The following is a 19,004-nucleotide window of genomic DNA, read 5'->3' on the forward strand; positions in this document are numbered from 1 at the left end:
ATTGTACAAAACTAGAGTAACCAAATAGAGAAAATGTCTACATTTGATTTTTAATACAACTGTACTATTAGATTTACTCCATAAGTGTTGCCAGTGCTCAGGAATGGAAAAAGTGACGTCATTTGTCCTCAGTAGAATGACGTTTGATTTGCGAAATGATGTTTAGGATAAGAAGAATCACATCTTGGATAGCTGAAACTTTCTTTTCATAAGGAATCACTTAATCATGAATAATGGTTCACTTTGAAACATTTAATTAAACTTTCAAAGGATTTTTCAATATTTATAAACAGTATTTCCAAAGTCCTTTACAAAAATGGCCAGCTGAAATGCAATTTAAACGTAGATTTTTTTTCCATTCTGATGACTAAGAAACTAATTTGATATATCTGAAATATATAAAACTGCCATATTTTTAAAAAAGGTAACGCGAGAGGAGTGCATTGTTATTAAATGTCACTTTGGTCTGCCGTACATCGTCTCCGCCTCTTTGGTAAAATCCCCATGACGTAAACGCAAACCATTACGGAAGTAAACTAGGCGACCAAACGGGGACAGAAACCCGTATTAGTTTCGTGTCTTGGCTTGCCTAACAGTTACAGACTTTCAGGTAAGTATTTTTTCGTTTTATGTAGGATAAATGTTAGATGTTTAAAATAAAATTCTGTAACGTATTTGAGTTTATTAGCGTCTATTTGTTTTTGTTTTGAAAGCGTTTAGCAAGAGCTAGTAGTTGGAAGCTAACCAACGCTGAGAAACTTGAGCATTAACAAACTGAACTGTGGGGGGGAAATTATCTTGAGTTAACCTTAAACTGCTGCGACATTGTGGTAAAATATGCGGATGTACAAATAAAACAAATATAATTTGTCAACTCTGAAAATATCGCAATTTCTTATTGTTAGCTTACGTTAAGCTAAAGCTAACTGACTTTAGCATAATCAACGAATAGTTTCAGTTGTCAGCGTGATTTCAATGTTTAATTTACTCTGTGTTTACATGTGTTTTTTTTGTTGTTTGGGGCTTAATCTGCGCGGTCAATCTGCTCGCCCTCACATGATGAGGTGAGTCACTGCATCGGACGTTTCCGTATGATTTGTGATCACACTATACTCTGTCCGCAGATACACTGTCGTCATGTTGGGAGGAGGATTCAAAGGAGAAAGGCTAAGAGTTAACCTGCGGCTGGTCATAAACCGACTTAAACTCCTAGAGAAGAAGAAAAGTGAGTGCATTGAAGTTGGCAAATAAGTTTGATTCATTTTGTCTTGTTCATGCCATTAGTGATAGTTTTAACTTAACCAATCTTCGCAAATTTCAAATGAAGCTGAGCTCGCCCAAAAGGCAAGGAAGGAGATTGCAGATTACTTGTCCTCTGGCAAAGATGAGCGGGCCCGGATTCGTGTTGAACACATCATCAGAGAGGACTACCTGGTTGAAGCCATGGAGATCCTTGAGCTGTACTGTGATTTGTTGCTCACTCGTTTCGGCCTCATCCAGTCCATGAAGTGAGTACTGAAGCAAACTGGTTTTTCAGTACCAGTTTGTACTGGTACAAATGATGAGCAATTGCTGTCACAATGCTCATCTACTTCTTTTGTGGCTGCCAGGGAACTTGATCCAGGCTTGCAAGAGGCAGTGTCCACTCTCATCTGGGCAGCACCACGCCTCCAGTCAGAGGTGTCTGAATTGAAGATTGTAAGTGCTTTTTCAATTAAAAGAAAGAAAAAATCATTCTTAATATCCCAATAAGTATTTTTATTTATATTACAAATGTCTGCACATTTAGGACAAAGTTAAACCAAAATAAAATTCCTTGTTTGACTAAGTTTAATTCTGATGTAACAAATGACTGTTTCAATAAGCAGTTTTATTTCCATCATGTCAGTTTTTACAGCTGTGTCTCTTAATGGTTCCTTCAGGTTTCTGAACAACTATGTGCAAAATACAGCAAGGAATATGGCAAGCTGTGCAGAACAAACCAGATTGGCACTGTCAATGACAGGGTAGGCCATATTCTTCCGGTATTTTGTGACGTCTTTGTGAATAATGTGTACCTTTTGTCGAGTAACCATCTGATATGATTACAGCTGATGCACAAACTGAGTGTGGAGGCTCCTCCCAAGATTCTAGTGGAGCGCTATCTGATAGAGATAGCTAAGAACTACAATGTGCCATATGAGCCTGATGCTATGGTCAGGGTATGTTGTTATTTTCTTTTGAATACATTTCCTTTGACTATGTAGGAAGGATGATGTCATGAATTTTGCTCATTTACTCAAACTGTTTCTGGATAGCCTGAAGTGTGTACTGGAGAGGAGGCAGACCTAATTGATGTGGATACAGACAGGAAGAATGGAGGTGGAAGCGGTGGAGGTGGTTTCTTTGCTCCTCCTACTACAGCTATGCCCATGCCCATGCCTATGTCTATGCCTATGCCAACAGCTTTTAACTACCCACCTCCAAAAGGAGCGGTAAGAAATAATAAAATACTCTTGTAACCTCTTACTGTGAGTTTAACAGGCCTAAGCAGTCTTCAAAAGTATAAAATAGACTTTCAGTCATTTTCAGGCCCAGAAAAAATGGTGTACAGAAAACTATTTGAATTTCCAGACTATTGTCCTATGTTTCATATTTTTTTAAAAATTGACTTGCTTTCTAAAAATGATTAACTGAGACTTATTTTAAGACTGAAATCGATGTCTGTTTTTGGTCCATCCACATCAAGCCTGGATTAAAAGTTTTTAGTTTTTAATGTATTGAAAACCCACAGAGTCTGGACACTTTTGTTTTGGGGGAATTTTTGGAACATGCAGAAACATCTAATAAACATTTACAATACCTTTTTTTAAGTTTCATTTCTTAGAGGACCCACAATTGACCAAGAAAGTACTAATTTACTTAGATTTTAGATTCGCACTGTCTCTGAATTTCTAACATAAACACTAAAACAAGCTAAAGATTCTTCCAAAACAGTTGGGACTTGAGTTTCTTGCCGCTTTCTCTGTTAATAACTGTTATTAAACACACATAAAGTTTAGTGTCACCTGAGTCAGTTCAAAATTACACTCTGCTTACAAAGTGAGAGTAATGTGAAATAAAATGTGATCATAAGAGCTCAGTTTTTTTTTTCATTGATTATATTGCACTTTATATAACATAATAAAATCCAAGTCTGCTTGAATATACAGAATTATTTAAATATCTCCTCTTTGTTATTAAAGTCATTTAATCTGTTTGTATTTGGACAATAGTTTCAAATGCAGCAGAATATTGGAAAAATGTTCTTGTTTGTGTGATGATATGGATGATGGTCACCCAACGTTTTCCTGACTATTTGCCGTTTCCTGCAGGAACCTTTTCACCCTTCGGTTGGAACCTACAACAGCTTCCCAGTTGCAGGAGGGCAGCCCCCTCAGCTGCCTTCTTCTCCCCCCACATACGAGTCCGTAAGTGACTGACCCTTCACGTCAGTGCCTCCCCACCCCCATCCCCACAGATGGACAGATGCACAGGGCAGGGAAGCACTCAGGGAAGGACTGTTTATTCAGCTTGCTTGTAGTTTTACTTGCATTCCTGCTTCATCTACATTTATAAATGTAGAGTGAAGTCCATAACTTACTGGGGCCTGGCATAACACTTGTCCCTTTTAAGCATGTACTGAGTATATTTAACTAACAGTTATGTACTGAAAATGAGATTGGAGTGCAGATTCAATTTGCAATATTGTTTTAAATTTTTTAAAAATATTTTCTTCCAAATTACAACCAATCTGAACACACTTTAAAGGCTAACATACCCATTTCTTTTACAGTAATACCAAATTGAAATAGTTCCAAATCCTTTCCAGTCCAGTCATATAATCACATTCGGATCCTATTTACATATAATCACATTCGGATCCTATTTACAGTTTCATTAAATCATTGAATCATGTCATTTCAATTGGTGAAAAGCTAGAAAGCTGAGTAAATGATCAAGTAAAAAACTTTCCAACAGTCTCTCTTGCTGGGAAAGCGTGTGCTGTTGATTTGTCGTTTAAAAAAACCATTTCAAACATAGATTTAAAATTCACTCTTTTCACATTAACTTTCAATTTTAAAGTTGTTCGGCTGTCCATTAAACAAAGCTATTTTATGTACACGTTAGTTTTTTTCAATTGACTGTTGCTGATTTGCACATGACAGGTTCAAAGCTCATTTTAGTTGTGATATTTGCTTTTTAAATCAGCAACTTTTTTTTTACAAAACATGCTGCTGAATTACAAGTAAATGGATGACTGGTTTTAACAGTAAAAACAAATGGGACCCATACATCTACTAACTGACTAAGCAGCTCTTTAGGATGTGTTGCATTATCTAACTCTATGAAAATGCATCTCTTCAGCAAATTACAATGAAGGATAAAAGCAATAAGCATAGACAAGATCAGACTGATCTAAAGAAATATAAAACATAGAGACAATGCAATGTCTTCCAGAGTCTCTCCGATCTGAGGAATAATTTAAATCTGATGAGTTTGAGTGTTACAGCTGCCACAAAGTTTACTTGTAAGAGTAACTTGGCATTCGGCAGTGACCTGGTCAGTAACTTGATCTCCACCAGATGGTGCCTGATTGTGTTTCATCCAAACACAACCTGAGCAGAAAAAGAACAACAGCTTCAGTAAAGACCTGGCAACACATCTCATAGATTGTTAGGGGATTCCAGACTTCAGAACAAGTCTTCAGCCATGTTAATTCAAAAATTAAGTCTGCACTTCAATTGCTTTTCAGTTGTGTATAAAAAACTATTTTGAGCCATCACTTTGGATTTATTTCCCACAACCTGTTTGTTTTTGTGAATAGCTTCTGCTTTGACTAACATGAGGTGGTGAGTTGCTCTGAGTGTGCCTGAGTCTGATTGATTTATCGAACAGAGAAGTAACGCTGCCTCCCTTCTAACATCTGCTTTGAAGGGTGATGGTTCTTAAATAATCTGTGCACCAGAATATTTTCTGTTTATTCTCCGATTCTGTCTTTGTGATGTCTAACCAATAGTTATCTACAGTAGAATGGTGACGACACAATTTGTGACGCATTTTTGTCTGCGTTTTAGATTGATGACTTCGATGACAAAGGTTCTGTTCCTTCTCAGGCTGTAGGTGAGTTCCATCTGCAAAATGTGCAGATTTGTTTATGACACATAATTCCAGTTGTTGTGTTCTTCTCCTCCATTGGTTTTGTGAAGTTCACTCCTGATGTCTTTTGGCTGGTTATAGTAGAAAAAAATAAACTGTTCATACTTCGCTTCAGGTCCTACTCCTGCACCTCGTCACTCGTTTGACCACAACAACCTACCAGAACTTCCCTCCGTTCCCGACACACTCCCCAGCTCCTCCCTGGGTGGACACACCACCAATTCGGACGACATCGACTTTGACGATTTGACGCGGCGGTTCGAGGACCTGAAAAAGAAGACCTAATCTGTGACACTGGTGGTCTGCGTACCTTATCTCACAGGCCTGTGTCGTTACCTACACAAGCCAGAACAGGAAATGGGGAAACATTTAGGGTTTTGAATCAGTTTTGGGAAGTTCTCCTCCCCAATTTTTCCCATATAAAGTAATTTTACACAGATTTTAAATATACATGTACTCTTACCTCATTTTCACAAATATTACCAACTTACTGAAGGTGTGGGTGCTCACCAACTACCCAACCCTGTATTTTCTTTATCGGAAGGGCCACATGATTTTTTCCCCAAATAGCAAAATTTATATATATATATTCAAAATTACAATCATGAGGCTGCTGAGACCTTTTCACTTGTTTTCATTTAAGGTCATGCTGCCTTTTTACTGTTTCAAAATAAACCTGAGTGAATCAACTATTTAATCAAATCAAGATTTTACTTGCTTTTCCTATGGTTTGGGGTTTGACTAATAAATACAGTCTATGCCTTGGCTCCAATTGGTGCATGTTGATGCCGCTGTAATCTTTTCCACTGTGTTTATTCGCCATGTCTCAGAGCAGTCAGACAAGCCCGACAGGTTTTCCCACTGGGATAGGAAACGGTCATTGGCGCTTAATGAAGTCATATCTTCTCACAGCAGTTTCATAAAGAAATCGGACACGGAAGCCATATCTCCTGTGGTGTGCAGTCCTTGTAGTCGTAACACTGTGGAACTGAGGATTTTGAAGCGACATCATTCGCTGAGCTACTTCAATGACAGGAAGAAGGTGTGTGTGAGGCCTTGAGGAAAAGCGAGCAGTGAAATCACAAAACCTATGTGGTAGTCAATCGGGCTTTGTTGTAAAAGTACAAAAGAAAAAGTGTATTAAACCATTTATATAGAACATTTACAGTAATATAGATGATTATTTGCGCAAGTGATTTACAGATGAACCAAAAGATGTTTGGCAGCAGGGCTTTGTTCATTATTTGAAGAAACTGTTTTATAATTCCTGCGTCTGAAAAATACTTCTCCCCCCTCCTTTTGAATGTCTGTTTTACCAAACACTTATACTGTAACATAACTGAATTACATAATTTACAAGCACTCCTTTTAGGTGCACCGCATATGATTGGATCTAGTGTTTTGACTCCAGAAGTGATCATTTTATCCTGTTTTCTGCAAACGTGTGCATGGGTCTTATACTGTATGTCCACCGCTGCATTTGCCTTAGCTGTCGTCTCTCATGCGAGGCCTTGCCAGTCTGTGGAAGGATTAAGCACTTGTCATCCATCAAGACTGGAGTCATATTACCAGTTTGTTGTTATGTAACAAATTCCTTCTCTTATTTGGTAAATTTATGCTTTGGAAAAGTAACAGTCTGCTTTGTGAATAGGGAAAAGAGTTCTTGTGAAAAAAGAAAAAAAAAAACGGGGTTTTATTTTTGTGCAGACATGACGCATTGCTGTAACCTTACCACACCCAGCACTGCTTGCATGGCACTGAGCAACGGCCTTGTGAACAGTGATTCAGCAGTTTCTGGAAACACAAGGAGTGGCTTTCAGTCTGGATTGTAAACAATGTTTTTTCTGTTTAACATATTTTGTAGGATGTAAAGCGAGATCGACACTACAGAGCTGTGACCTGCTCCATATTTTTTTCTATGTTAGACTTTTCTATCATTCTGTTTCTTTAGGCACAAAAGGTGTCAGGTTGAAAGAGATTTGTTTTTTCACAATGTACGCTAACATAAAAATTTAATAAATGACTGTTTGGAACTGGAGCAAATTTTGATTTCTTAACATTTTTTTGTCCCGTTTTAAATCACTGTAATAAGTATTGGTGCCCACTAGGGGTCAGTGGCGTGTTTTACAACATTTCTAAAAGGTTGCAGTCCTGAAGTCATACATCATCAGGTACGTTTCAACAAATTTTACTATTAACAAATTAATTTATTTTAGTAATTCATTTAAAAAGTGAGACCTCCGTATAAATTGATTGTCCAGAGTGAATTAGTGTTTATCTCTGTCTATTTAAATAATGAAAATCCCAAACTAATTTTCTCAGAAAATTAGTACAGTTTCAAAAGCAAGTATTTTTAATATGGCATGGTTATGGTAAGGTCTACATACCAACTGATGACTATCTCAAGATGGGCAAATCTCAAGAGTTGAATGCTGAAGAAGTTGGCTAATCACAGAGCATTATTCATAATGCTCTATGAAGGTTAAGTGGAAGGAAAAGGTGCAGAGGCAATGCAAACATTACAAACCTTTTGCCTTGAGAGAATTGTGAATGTATTCCATTCAGGAGTTGGGAGGTGATTTGCATCATGTGAACTGCAGCTGAAGTCAGGGCTTCGTGAGGCACTGTACAGATGACCAGCAAACTGGACTGATCCAAACCTTCCTGTAAAATGGAACCTCAGAATTACAAGAGTTAGCAATGCAAATGAGCTGGAGGACCCAATCAAAGCAACATGGGCTACCTAAAGCCTAAACACCTCAGCAAATATATATATATATACATATATATACACTGTATATATATATATATTTATATATGGTCATTCATAGCCTCATATATATATGATACCTGTAAATACAGGTATGATTGAAATAGTTTGTGTTTCTTATAGTCGCTAAATATGAGCTACATCATTTAATTTCTTTAATTCTTCTATTGTCTTTTTGCATTTGAGATACAATCTGTCTGTGTAGTCAGCATAAAAGATGAATGATCCTCAAAACGTTTGGAAGAAATAGCTTTATTTAAATTCACACATCTAATACCAATAAATAAAAAGGAAGAACAGGAACTTTGTGATTGGTGTAAAATATCTACCACGAAAATGAAAATGTCTACAGCAGAAACGTGCATCTAGAAAACTGAAAGCAAAGACTCAAATTTAGTTAGTCCCACACATAAAGCATTCAGGAGGGGGGAAACACTGAATCCTAGAACCCACAGATGATAAAAAAAAATGCAACATCCCCCTTTCAGCATGTCTTACATGGACAGAAGTGCAATAAAAATGTGATCAATTATCCATCAGTTCCCATATGTGCAATTACATAAGCAGACCCTCCCACTTGTCTAGAGTGTACCTTCATTTAAAGTGACTCTCTGTGATGCATGCTGACAGGAACAAGAGATCTGAGATCTAATCTTGCATTTTTTTATGTTACTTACTAACATTATTTTGTCCTACTGTTTCATCTTATAAAGTCCTATAATTTCCATACTAAAACCAAAAAATCTGTTTAATTTGAATGTTTTTTTCAACATAATTTAAAACAATTCAACAGTTCAACTTGAAGTCATGTAATTAAGTAAACTAATGTGAAACTTTGTATTATGATTCTTTGAGCAAACAACTATTTTTATTACTTACTAATTGTTTTATAGTATTGAAACTATTTCACTTCTGCAAATTACCAGTTGAGCTGTGACCAGCTTTAAACATCGGTGGTTTACATTAATAAACATACATAGCTATCAACATGTTTACATATTTAATCAGTCATTTCATCACCCATTTACTATGACTCCCCACTAAAGAAAGACTCTGTACATAGGAAAACATCAGAAAGTGTTATTAGATATTTATAGAGTAGCATGTGTTGAAGACAAGCAGGCGTGATGATGGTATTCATACAGAGCAAAGCCTGTTTGGTTAGGTGTTGTATCCTCACAGGACATCTCTGCCGGTGTAGCGTCTGCATCTGTCCTGTTGCGCTGTGAGACAGAGAGGACACCAGCTCAGCTCTCATAACACTTCAGCCCTCTGAGGAACCAAGTGCGCACTGACAACACTTGAAGAGAATTAATCTGACATGAATCATGTTGCTCTGTTAAAGTTGTCCAACAATTTTATTTTATTTCTTTTCAGTGTGATAGGCACATTTATGTAAGAGCTCCCTACAGTGAATGAAATACCAAGGCATGAATAAATAATGTGTAAGTCAAATTGCATTAAGAAGGTTTCTCAGGTTGGTTCAAAGCCAGTTCTTCCATCACAAGATTTCTATCTTGTTTTTTGTTATATAAAAGTCTTATATATTTCATGAAAACATCCTTTCTGGAGTGAAAAGCTAGACAAAAATATTTTGATGGGAGGGTTCCAAATTTAGAAAGTGACTGCAGCCCCACCTACTGGACAAAACATGCTACTAACACTTCACACTGAGGCAAAACTGAGGATAAGATGCAAACATCAAAAAGAAAGTATTTATAGTGTTAAATTATCTTTTCTTCTCTCATCTAGATCAAAATTGCTAGGGAAAACTTTGTATACTAGATCCAGAACTGAACTCTAGTTTTAAAAAGATTTTTATCCTGAGCTGCATAAAAATGGACTGATTTGGCTTAACGTGAGCTACTAATTCAGAAGAATCTAGATGGAACTGGATCCTTGTCTTTCATCTGCCTCAAGATCACATTTTGTTGTCAATTAGCAGCATACAATCCAAACTGTAATTAAACAAATTAGTTTAAACATATTTTGTTGCAACCAAACTACAAGAACCACATCTTTTAGATAGCCACTGGGAGTTTTTAAAGGAGTCTTTATTTTATTTTAAGTTATCCAAAAATATTCTGAGTCTAATCTGAATAGATGCTGTAAAGTTGGACCATGTTGCTTTTCAGAAGCAGCACCTGGCCTCCAGATGTGGAAACACAGTTGGTGAGACTGAGCTAAAACTGTAAAGATGCTAAAAAACATTTGCTTTGCTCATACCAGCAGCTGGTATGAATGTTTTTTTCAGCATAATTTGAAAAAAATTATGTTTTTTTCAATGAGGTATTATTCACTAATAATACCTCATTCACTAAGGTATTAATCATTCACTTAGTGAATGATTAATATTATCACTCTAAATAAATATTTTATTTTACATTAGCATATAAATACTGACATTACAAAAGTAAGAGAAACTGATTGCACACTGCAGTAAATAGTTTGTCTTCTTTCATGCGAGAAAGACAAACACTGAAAATAGAGACAGCAGTCCTCTCAGATCATGAAGAAAACAACACTCACTGATGCTGACTCTTCAGCTCTATTCACTATATTTTTCTAAAAGCCAATCAAACATATCAAGTCCTACATTATATATCATTATCCTACCTAACAGTGCCTGTGCTGCTTCTTCAGTCTCCTCCACAGCCACAGGTTTCAGCAGCAACGCGAAGAACACAGCAACACCTATCACCTGGGAACAAAAACATCACAGTAAAATCTTTCAGAAACAATCCGTTCAACGAGAGACAATACAGGCAATCAGTTCCAGGCTGCATGTACCAAACAAGTGCAACGTCTTGTAATCATAGTTTTTGAATAAGACTGATTTCCTTTAAGGTACCCACCTTTAGAGGCTGCAGTATGAAGATGCTCTCAAAAAGGGACAGACCCAAAGACATGACCCACTTAATGGATTTCTCTTTGCCGTACTCGAAGCCGTACAGCAGGGTGAAGTAAGTGGATATCCCACTGATGGAGAGCAACAGGAACCAGCCAATGAACACACACCACCAGGGCAGCTTGACACCTGTCGGGGTCTTCTTCTTCTTCCTCACAGGGACTGGACTGTTTAAAAAAAAGACAAATAAAAAGAAAAGAAAATTGAATGGGAGAAAACATAGGAAAGAACATGTAATTAGTGGTGTGAGTGGGCCAACCAGTTGGACAGGTGACTGCTCAAGACCATCTCAGCCTTGCGAACCAGCAGGTTGGTGTTGTCGAGAACACGCTGGTACTCTTCTGGACAGGAGAAGTTTTTTGCATCCAGTTTTTCCAGGTTCATGAGGAGGTGGCACAGACCGGCCAGGAGGAACTTGCTGCAGTAGACCCAGTGGTTGTCGCTCTCACTCTCACCTGTGGAGGATTTATTGAAGGACCAGCTTGTAAAGAAAAGTCCTGAGGTACTTTTCTACGGAAAATCTAACTGTAATTATAAACATAATATGATTTATTCTAACCAGTTAAGATTAGATTAAACATATTTGTATTTCTGCACTTTTCTTGATAAAATAAAACAAAAAAAACCCCAAAGTACTCTGACACAATTTAGTTTTTAATTCATTTTCTGCTGTTTAAAAATCTGGTTTTGTTTTTAATATTTACAAGCAGATGTATTTCAGCATATCTTCCTTCTATCTCACATGTGCTATATTCTTTATTTTATTTATGTCAAACAACAACAAAAACAACACCTTGCATGTGCTGGATAAAGACATGAAGCCGGTCCAAAGCTGGGACCAGATCATAAGAGGCCTCCAGTTTGAGAACCTCTGACATCTTGTTCCTTGGATTCATGCTCACCAGAGAAATAATCTTCTCAGTTTCCTGCAGTAAAATAAATTAAATATTTGCACTCAAGAGACTTTAGTCTGGTCTTGACAAAACAAAACAAAACTCACATTCAGGACAGTAGGAATGGAGACAGCTGGAGGCTTGAAGATCTCATCAGGGTCATCTTTCTTGGATTTTGAAATAATGCGAGGTCGGATGCTTCGGAAAATGGTTATGATGAGGATATTGATGGGGAACATAAGAAGACCGCTCTGCACACCCACCATGACATCCTGCCAAGTCATCTGGAGGGATCCTGGAGCAAAAACATGAAGTATTTTAAAACATTTTTACATGGAAGCTTTCAGTTTATCAAAATAAATTACACTTTACTTTTGTTCATTTACTGAATTGGAAATATACGATAAATACATATGTACTTGTAAGGTTCTTGATTTTTTTGGTCTTTTTTATGTTTTAGATTAGGTCAGATTAGTTCAAACTAATCTGAACTAAGTTTCAGATTAGTTTTCAAAAGTTTCTTATGCAGTATTTTTTCTAAGTGCATGAAGTTTTGCTCCTCAGATCATTAAGATTTTAAGTTAAAAGCTATGCAGCCACCTATTGAAACGACCACAGCAGAGTTTGGATCTACAGGAATGTTCCAGAAGGCGATATTGATGGCCATGGTGCACAGGAGCAGGCTCATGCAGCAGGAAACCCTCTGAGCTCGGGTGAAAGGACTGCGGGATGGGGGATCCACGATGGACACCCAGATGTGTTCATCCCTAAAACCAGTCGATGTTCGGCTCTGGAAAATATTCCTGACCAAAAAAGAGAAGAATAAAAAAATAAAAACAGAACAGTTAAACCTGGCTCTGTCAAAGGCTAAGGATTTTATCTTCAGTGTGAACAACATATTCTTACCTGAAACTTGCGATCTCGTTGCTTTTTGCAGAATTAAAGGTTTTCTTGGTCATTCCGTCTCCTTGGTCAGAGCTCAGCCAGCAGTTACAGAAGAAATGCCAAACATTTTTACTTTGAAGGTCCTGTATGGTCACTTTGCTGACATACCTTACATGTGAGAAAAAAGGTACAGGAGTTTTTGGTAGAGACTAAAACAACTAGTAACAGTTTGTTTTTTTTAAATTTGTGTTTTAGTACAGATGAGACAGAAAAGTTTAATGTTTGAATGTCTCAGCCTCTGTTACCATGATGAGTGACCTCCCGAGTTGTCATGCTGCAGGCGAATGTTTTTCAGTTCTCCCAGTGGGTAGGGTGTGGACAAAAGGAACATGTCAAAGGATCCTCTCTCAAACACCGGCTTTTCGGGATCGGTCAGGGTGTGTATGGTACTGTCTGCTTCTGTGCCAATCAGCTTCATTGTGACCTGCAGGACAGCAACGAGAACTGATGGAACAGCACTGGAACGACATATCAATGTTCCACATAATAGATGTTTTCATGCATGCAAGGAAATGCTGCACATATTCTATCCAGAAGAAAATAAGTATTTATAAGTAAATAAGTTGTGTCCTGCTTGGCCAGAAAATAAAATATCTAAGTGAAGAATGGAAGCTTGTACTTGTGTTAATGATAAAATTTAATTCTAATTCTGAACACTTAAATGTTTTACGTTAGCAGAAGTGCCTGCGCCTCTGCGATGTCCCGTCTGGACCCCGATCAGATAGTTGTACTGAGTTCCTGGGTGATTGTCCTCCAACAGAGTTATCTTCCTCTGACAGATATAAAATGCATGACAGTGAATACAATTAGATTTGCTGGAAGACATTATTCAACTAATAACATTCAGCGTGAAAAAGGAGAAGCACAAACGTTAGATGTCTGACCTTAGAGCTCGCTCTGCGGTCAGCGTAGCAGGCCCACAGCAGTGTCATCAGGTAAAGACCATAGAAAGCACACAGCAGGGCCAAAACCACGTAATTCTGATTCACTGTGGCAAACAGCTCTGCTGTTCTAGACACGTCAACATAGTTTGGCATCACAAAGAAGGAGCTCCCAAAGAGAGTCAGGTGGTTACATAGACACTGTGTCAGCTCCGGACTGCTTTTCTCTCCCACCTGCATGGCAGAAAAACACGCACCACTGTTTAGTAAGCCGTGTATCTACTGCTAACCCCAAGATATGAATCCAAACAATGTGCGTACCCTGCAGCCTTCATCGCTCCACTCCTCATTCTTAGTGTGCCAGTAAAGGCACCTGGTAAGGTATGTGCTAATTTTCAGCGTCACTTCTCTTTCCAGCGTGAAATTCACAAGTCTGGCTTCCACATACCAAGCCCCTGATGTGTTCTTTAGCATCTCAGGGGTAATCAACCAGCGATAGTTCTCTGAAGCCAAAATATATCAGTCTGTCATCAAACCTCAACCACGAAGAGCAAAGGGTAGTGTAGGTGCTAGTGATGGTTACCTGAGTGGCTCAAAATGGTTGAGTTGTGGAAATATGTAGAGTTGGGAGGTGATTCATAAGACAAGAAAACAGCTAGTGACACGTTGATGCTTGGTTCGACGTTAAATAATATGGTCATCTTGGTGTCAGACACATTGATCTGAGATACAGACCTTGTGTTCTTAGTCAACACGATAGCGGTGCTGGTCAGAGCTGAATTATTGAGGCGAGGCAAAAAGATCTGAGGCAGAAAAGATGTTTTCATGATAAGAACCATTAGGATGAAGTGCCTGATGTGTCTAACAAAAGGCTTCAAACAAAAATGATTTCACAAGAATAGTTTCACGTTTCAGAAACACAGAAATACTTCGGATGATAAAATTTTAAACACTTCTATCATTCTTCACGTTATTTATGTGACTACATGTAAAGCGCTTAGTTCTTGAGGTTAAAACATAAACATTGTTCTTTAATGACAAAAAACTTTTTTTTCACATTGGCTGTACCTCAACCATCTCTGAGAGATTTCCCAGCATAATCTCAGATTTTCCATCACTGAGCATAAAGTTGCAAACATTTCCTGATATGTTTGCAGAGGGGTAGGGGTTGACTGTGAATGTAGCCATCTAAAAACGAGAGACAATCTCTGTTATAAAAGGCTGCAAAAAATATTTTAAAAAACCAATATGTGACAGTAACTCACACAGACCTGTGCAATGACATTGTCATACTTCCCAATGCTTGATTGCATTGCTGAGAACGAAGGGAGCTTGACCATCCCTCCGTCTTCCTTTGAACCCAGCACTGCATTGCTGAGCTTCTCAGGTTTGTACCTGATTGAAGGGAAATCAAATTTAGTCCAATTATATAAGACAAAAGTAAGAAAATGGAGAAGAAACTTACGCGCTTGTTATGACACTGCCTAATGGGGTCCTGGAGACAGTTGGTGTCTCCCCCACGAGCAACAGAGAAGCTGCTTTAATGAGCTCCAATACATTCTCAAAAAATTGCTGGTGAAAGGAGAAAGCAATGCCATCTGACTTCAAAAGCCAAAAGGGTAACACAGTGTCCATGTGTTTAATAGTGACAATAAACAAACTTACGTTATTTTGGTTGCGATCAAAATCACATTTTTGCATAGTCAGATAAAGGATGGCATTGCTACACTTGATGATGGAGTCGATGGTAGCAGGATGAGCTTTAGCAAAATTACGGTCCAGTTTGTTTGTGCCACCCAACAGATAGGAAATAAATTTGTTCTGTGGAAAGGGAAAAAGGACAAAGGACAAAGTTTAACACAATGTAAGACAACAGGATATTAATTATGATGAAAGAAAACATCTTACCCTATTTTCATCAGAAGGTTCTCCTGCAGTTGTTTCCATGTATGTCAGAAATCCTTCTGCATTCTACCTCAGAAACATAGTATATTTTTTCATGTAATACAGAAATATGTGTACTTTTAACTCAAGAACTCAATTACTTTATTCATTTAATGTCACATAAGTGGCTTGCCTCACCTCTAGTAGACCAGTAATGTTGCTGATATTTCCTTTCATTTGATCCAAATCAATGAAATCCCTTTTGGTCCCTGAAATAAAAATACCTTTATTTATTTATTTATTTATTTATTTATTTATTTATTTATCTACTAGCCAGATGTATAAACAACACACATATCCGCAGCCTACCACTATTTCCTTAAGATGTAATTTAAGTAGTTAACTTACGACGCCTAGCGACATCACTGGAGGTTTTTGCATTCTAAAGAGAAAACACCAACAAAAGAAAAGGACCTTAAAACTGGTCCTCATAGATTTTTTACTTTTAGAGTGAGATTTATATCTTACCTTTAAATTTGATGGAGACCTTGAAGCTTTAAATAGAGAATTACACAAATTGGGATATTAAGTACAGCATCAAAGCAAATACAAATGGTGATAATTACATTCTACTTCTTTTTTATGCGTGAAAGGAAAGAGATAAAATGCAGATATAAAGAAAATATTTGACTGGTGGCCTCCACATACTATGTGTGCAGAGAGATCCTCGTCTCTTGCTGCAGTCGGACGATAGGAGCCGAGGAGGACTCAGCTTCATATATGTGCAGAGTTCCTTCAAAGCTTCTTCTTTTTCTGTTTTTAACCTCTTAAGACCTGACAGAACAAACAATAGTCAGACATTTCTGGACAGTCTCGGTAACACTTCTTGGTTAATGTCAAGTTGTCATAATAAATACATTTTGAATAATGTCAACTTTATTTTGAAAAGTGTCATGATTTACCGAATGACACTTTATGACAACAGTCCTAAATATTCATGAAGACTTACTCATGTTCATGACTGGTGTTATGTCATGTTTATGACGGTGTCATGACAGTCTTATTCACAACCCGTCAAATAAAGTGTTACCTTTTTCACAAAATATAATTTGAATGAATGAATGAATAAATGAATGAGCTAATTATTTGGAACATTTAAACAACATATGTTAGCATAAAAAATGTATCTTACTATTTCAGAAAGGAGTAGAAAGAGGCAAATTATTATTAAATCTAACTCTCATTAACTCATTAAGCTCATTAAATGAAGGTAGGAGTTTTCGCCATGTGTAGATCTTCCACCAGAGATAGAGGACAAGCAAAATATTACCAGCTTGGTCTAAGAGTTCTCTGAACTACCGGTTTAAAAAATAAAACAGTTCAGTTTAACAATATGCTCTTGGCAGATTTGGATTTAAAGTAATAGTTAAATTTGACCAACATGTTTTGTCTGACTGGAGGTAATTTGTATGTTTTGGAGTGCTCCAGCTGGAGTCTTGACTTGAATGTGAGGGAACTAAAGAGGCAATGGCAAAGAGGCCTTCCAACTTCAAAATTTATTAACACTATATTAATATTTTGACAATAAACAAATAATTTTATTTATTTATTTATTTAATAGCCAGATGTACAGTATGTCATCATTATGTAACAAGTTAATTCTCTGCCTATTCTATCTTTATTTAATTTAGTTGAATATTTCACTCTGTTTTTATTGACTGTGGGTCTGATTCATGTTTGTAGTAGTATAAAATATGAATTAATAAGACTCCTGGTCAAGCCAAAATAAGTTTGAACAACTTTTTCAAACTTATTTTGAAATCACAAATTTATATTTTCTTGCAGTAGGAAATATAAACAAGCCAGTTGGTTGTTAAAGAAATTGCAAAACATCTCCAAGCTGTGTACCAGGTAACTGACTCATGGTCAAAACTGAATAAGACTGCAAATTAATAAAACCTTAAATGAATTAAATGCCCAGCATTCTTAATGGGGTATGAAAATGAATACTGTAATGGTAAGTGTTCAGTTACTCATTTGTCAGACATTCCTGTTGGGTGAAAAGAGAACCATCATAGAACACCTCCAATGTTTTTGAATTGCAGGTTTTATTACTATAATTTGTAATAAAATTCAAGTTCATGGTTTGTAAAATGCTTATACGTAGTTTTACATGAGAGTCTTAAAGAGCTAGGTGTTTTATTTTAAGAAAAGCCATCCTTCCAAACATGTGTTGGCATCTTTCTTATTGCTGTTTCATCTAGGCAACTATTCATAATCCTGTAATAGATGATGAAAAGTGTACTCTTCATGCTCTTATGTTCTTTTAAAATCTACCAGAATGAAAAGACAAAGGAACTCTGGTTCGGTTGGGCTATGTGATCAACCCCTTAGATTGCTCAAATACATTTATGTATGCATGCAATTCTAATCTGGACGTCTTTCATTTTATGCTTTTCAAACACATTTATGTGTAGTTTAGATGAAATGTAAAGTAACTTCTCTTATATTGCTTCATCAGCTTCTGTTTACTCAGATTGTTTTTCAGCAACTTCAGAATAATGTGAAACAAAATAATACATGCCTTGTGTTTTGCTCAGTTTATAAAGAAGTTGGGTGCTTTTTCAATTGAATTACACAATTTTTCTTTTAAGGACCTTTGTCCTTAACAGGGAAAAAATATTCAAAACTATTTAAATGAAGATGTTGTTGCAGCCTTGATGACAAGAATTCAAATGAAATCCTGAGATGCACTTCCCAAAAGAGAAGACAGCCACTTTACTGTGTCTATAATCTCTTAGGTTAAGTTTAATTTATTTTATATAGTTAATTTTACATTTTTGCTTTCATTTGTGTTAAATTAATAATGACCATGTAGAGCTTGTGGAGCCACTACACACTTAAGGTTAGATTAGATGTATGTACTTTTACAATCTGGTAAGAACAAAATTACTTATACATTATACCTTAGAATTCACTTATTTTCACCATAGATGTAGTTCACACCGTTTTTTCTTAACAAAACTAACTGATCATGTGCAAACCAATTTGAAGAGGCTATTTTTCATAACTTTATTGTGAAGGCTAGACTAAACAAAAGATGGAAAGCAACATTTGTTTGCAGTTGTAATAAGTTACAGAGGAGTAAAATAATTTGACTCACTTGGGGATGGATCCCTATGATGTGCTTGGACCCCTTTTTCCACCCACCAGGTGAAGCTGCTGGTGTTTTTCTCTCTGGTAATGTTGCTCAGGAACATTTGGATTGGGCTATTCAGCACATTCAGCAGCTTCCCTCCTCTCTCCTTACAGCTGCTCCTTGCTTGGTACCAAGTTTCTGACTCCTCCACAAACTCCAAGCAGACATTTTGCCAAACAAACTCGCATGATGCTGTCAGGTTGCCGTCCGGGCAGGTCTCACACTTTTCGGTTAAAGACAGGCGTCCATAAGAGATCCACAGCAAGACAAAAGTTTGGAGTAACATGTCTATTGTGCTGCTGGCCCTGTGGCTGGACCTTCTACTGAGCTTGGTGCCTTCAGTCTG

The 19,004-nt window shown here is 37.1% G+C and overlaps 2 protein-coding genes across 3 annotated transcripts; one reads left to right on the top strand and one right to left on the bottom strand.

Annotated features, from left to right (window-relative positions):
- Nucleotides 1-463: 463 nt before the first annotated feature.
- Nucleotides 464-7,216, top strand: ist1 (IST1 factor associated with ESCRT-III). 2 transcript variants are annotated; one of them, XM_028014409.1, is made up of 10 exons: nt 464-610; nt 1,125-1,225; nt 1,328-1,508; nt 1,611-1,698; nt 1,923-2,006; nt 2,091-2,201; nt 2,298-2,474; nt 3,354-3,449; nt 5,097-5,142; nt 5,294-7,216. In XM_028014409.1, the coding sequence occupies exons 2-10, from the start codon at nt 1,138-1,140 to the stop codon at nt 5,461-5,463; spliced, it is 1,041 nt and encodes a 346-aa protein (XP_027870210.1). In that variant the 5' UTR covers nt 464-610; nt 1,125-1,137; the 3' UTR covers nt 5,464-7,216. The 2 variants fall into 2 exon arrangements, with proteins under 2 accessions (XP_027870210.1, XP_027870211.1); XM_028014410.1 differs by having other exon boundaries at nt 5,136-5,142.
- Nucleotides 7,217-8,191: 975 nt separating this feature from the next.
- Nucleotides 8,192-18,994, bottom strand: pkd1l3 (polycystic kidney disease 1-like 3). The gene is made up of 23 exons (XM_028013847.1): nt 18,623-18,994; nt 16,168-16,293; nt 15,988-16,013; nt 15,868-15,901; nt 15,658-15,728; nt 15,484-15,546; nt 15,241-15,396; nt 15,041-15,147; nt 14,847-14,970; nt 14,644-14,763; nt 14,159-14,378; nt 13,897-14,078; nt 13,579-13,809; nt 13,365-13,466; nt 12,940-13,118; nt 12,656-12,802; nt 12,350-12,552; nt 11,857-12,044; nt 11,650-11,782; nt 11,116-11,311; nt 10,804-11,023; nt 10,565-10,649; nt 8,192-9,171 (listed from the first exon to the last, which is right to left on the bottom strand). The coding sequence occupies exons 1-23, from the start codon at nt 18,942-18,944 to the stop codon at nt 9,125-9,127; spliced, it is 3,282 nt and encodes a 1,093-aa protein (XP_027869648.1). The 5' UTR covers nt 18,945-18,994; the 3' UTR covers nt 8,192-9,124.
- Nucleotides 18,995-19,004: the final 10 nt, after the last annotated feature.

This window comes from Xiphophorus couchianus, chromosome 4 (genome assembly GCF_001444195.1).
Source record: "Xiphophorus couchianus chromosome 4, X_couchianus-1.0, whole genome shotgun sequence".
Lineage (NCBI taxonomy): Eukaryota > Metazoa > Chordata > Actinopteri > Cyprinodontiformes > Poeciliidae > Xiphophorus > Xiphophorus couchianus.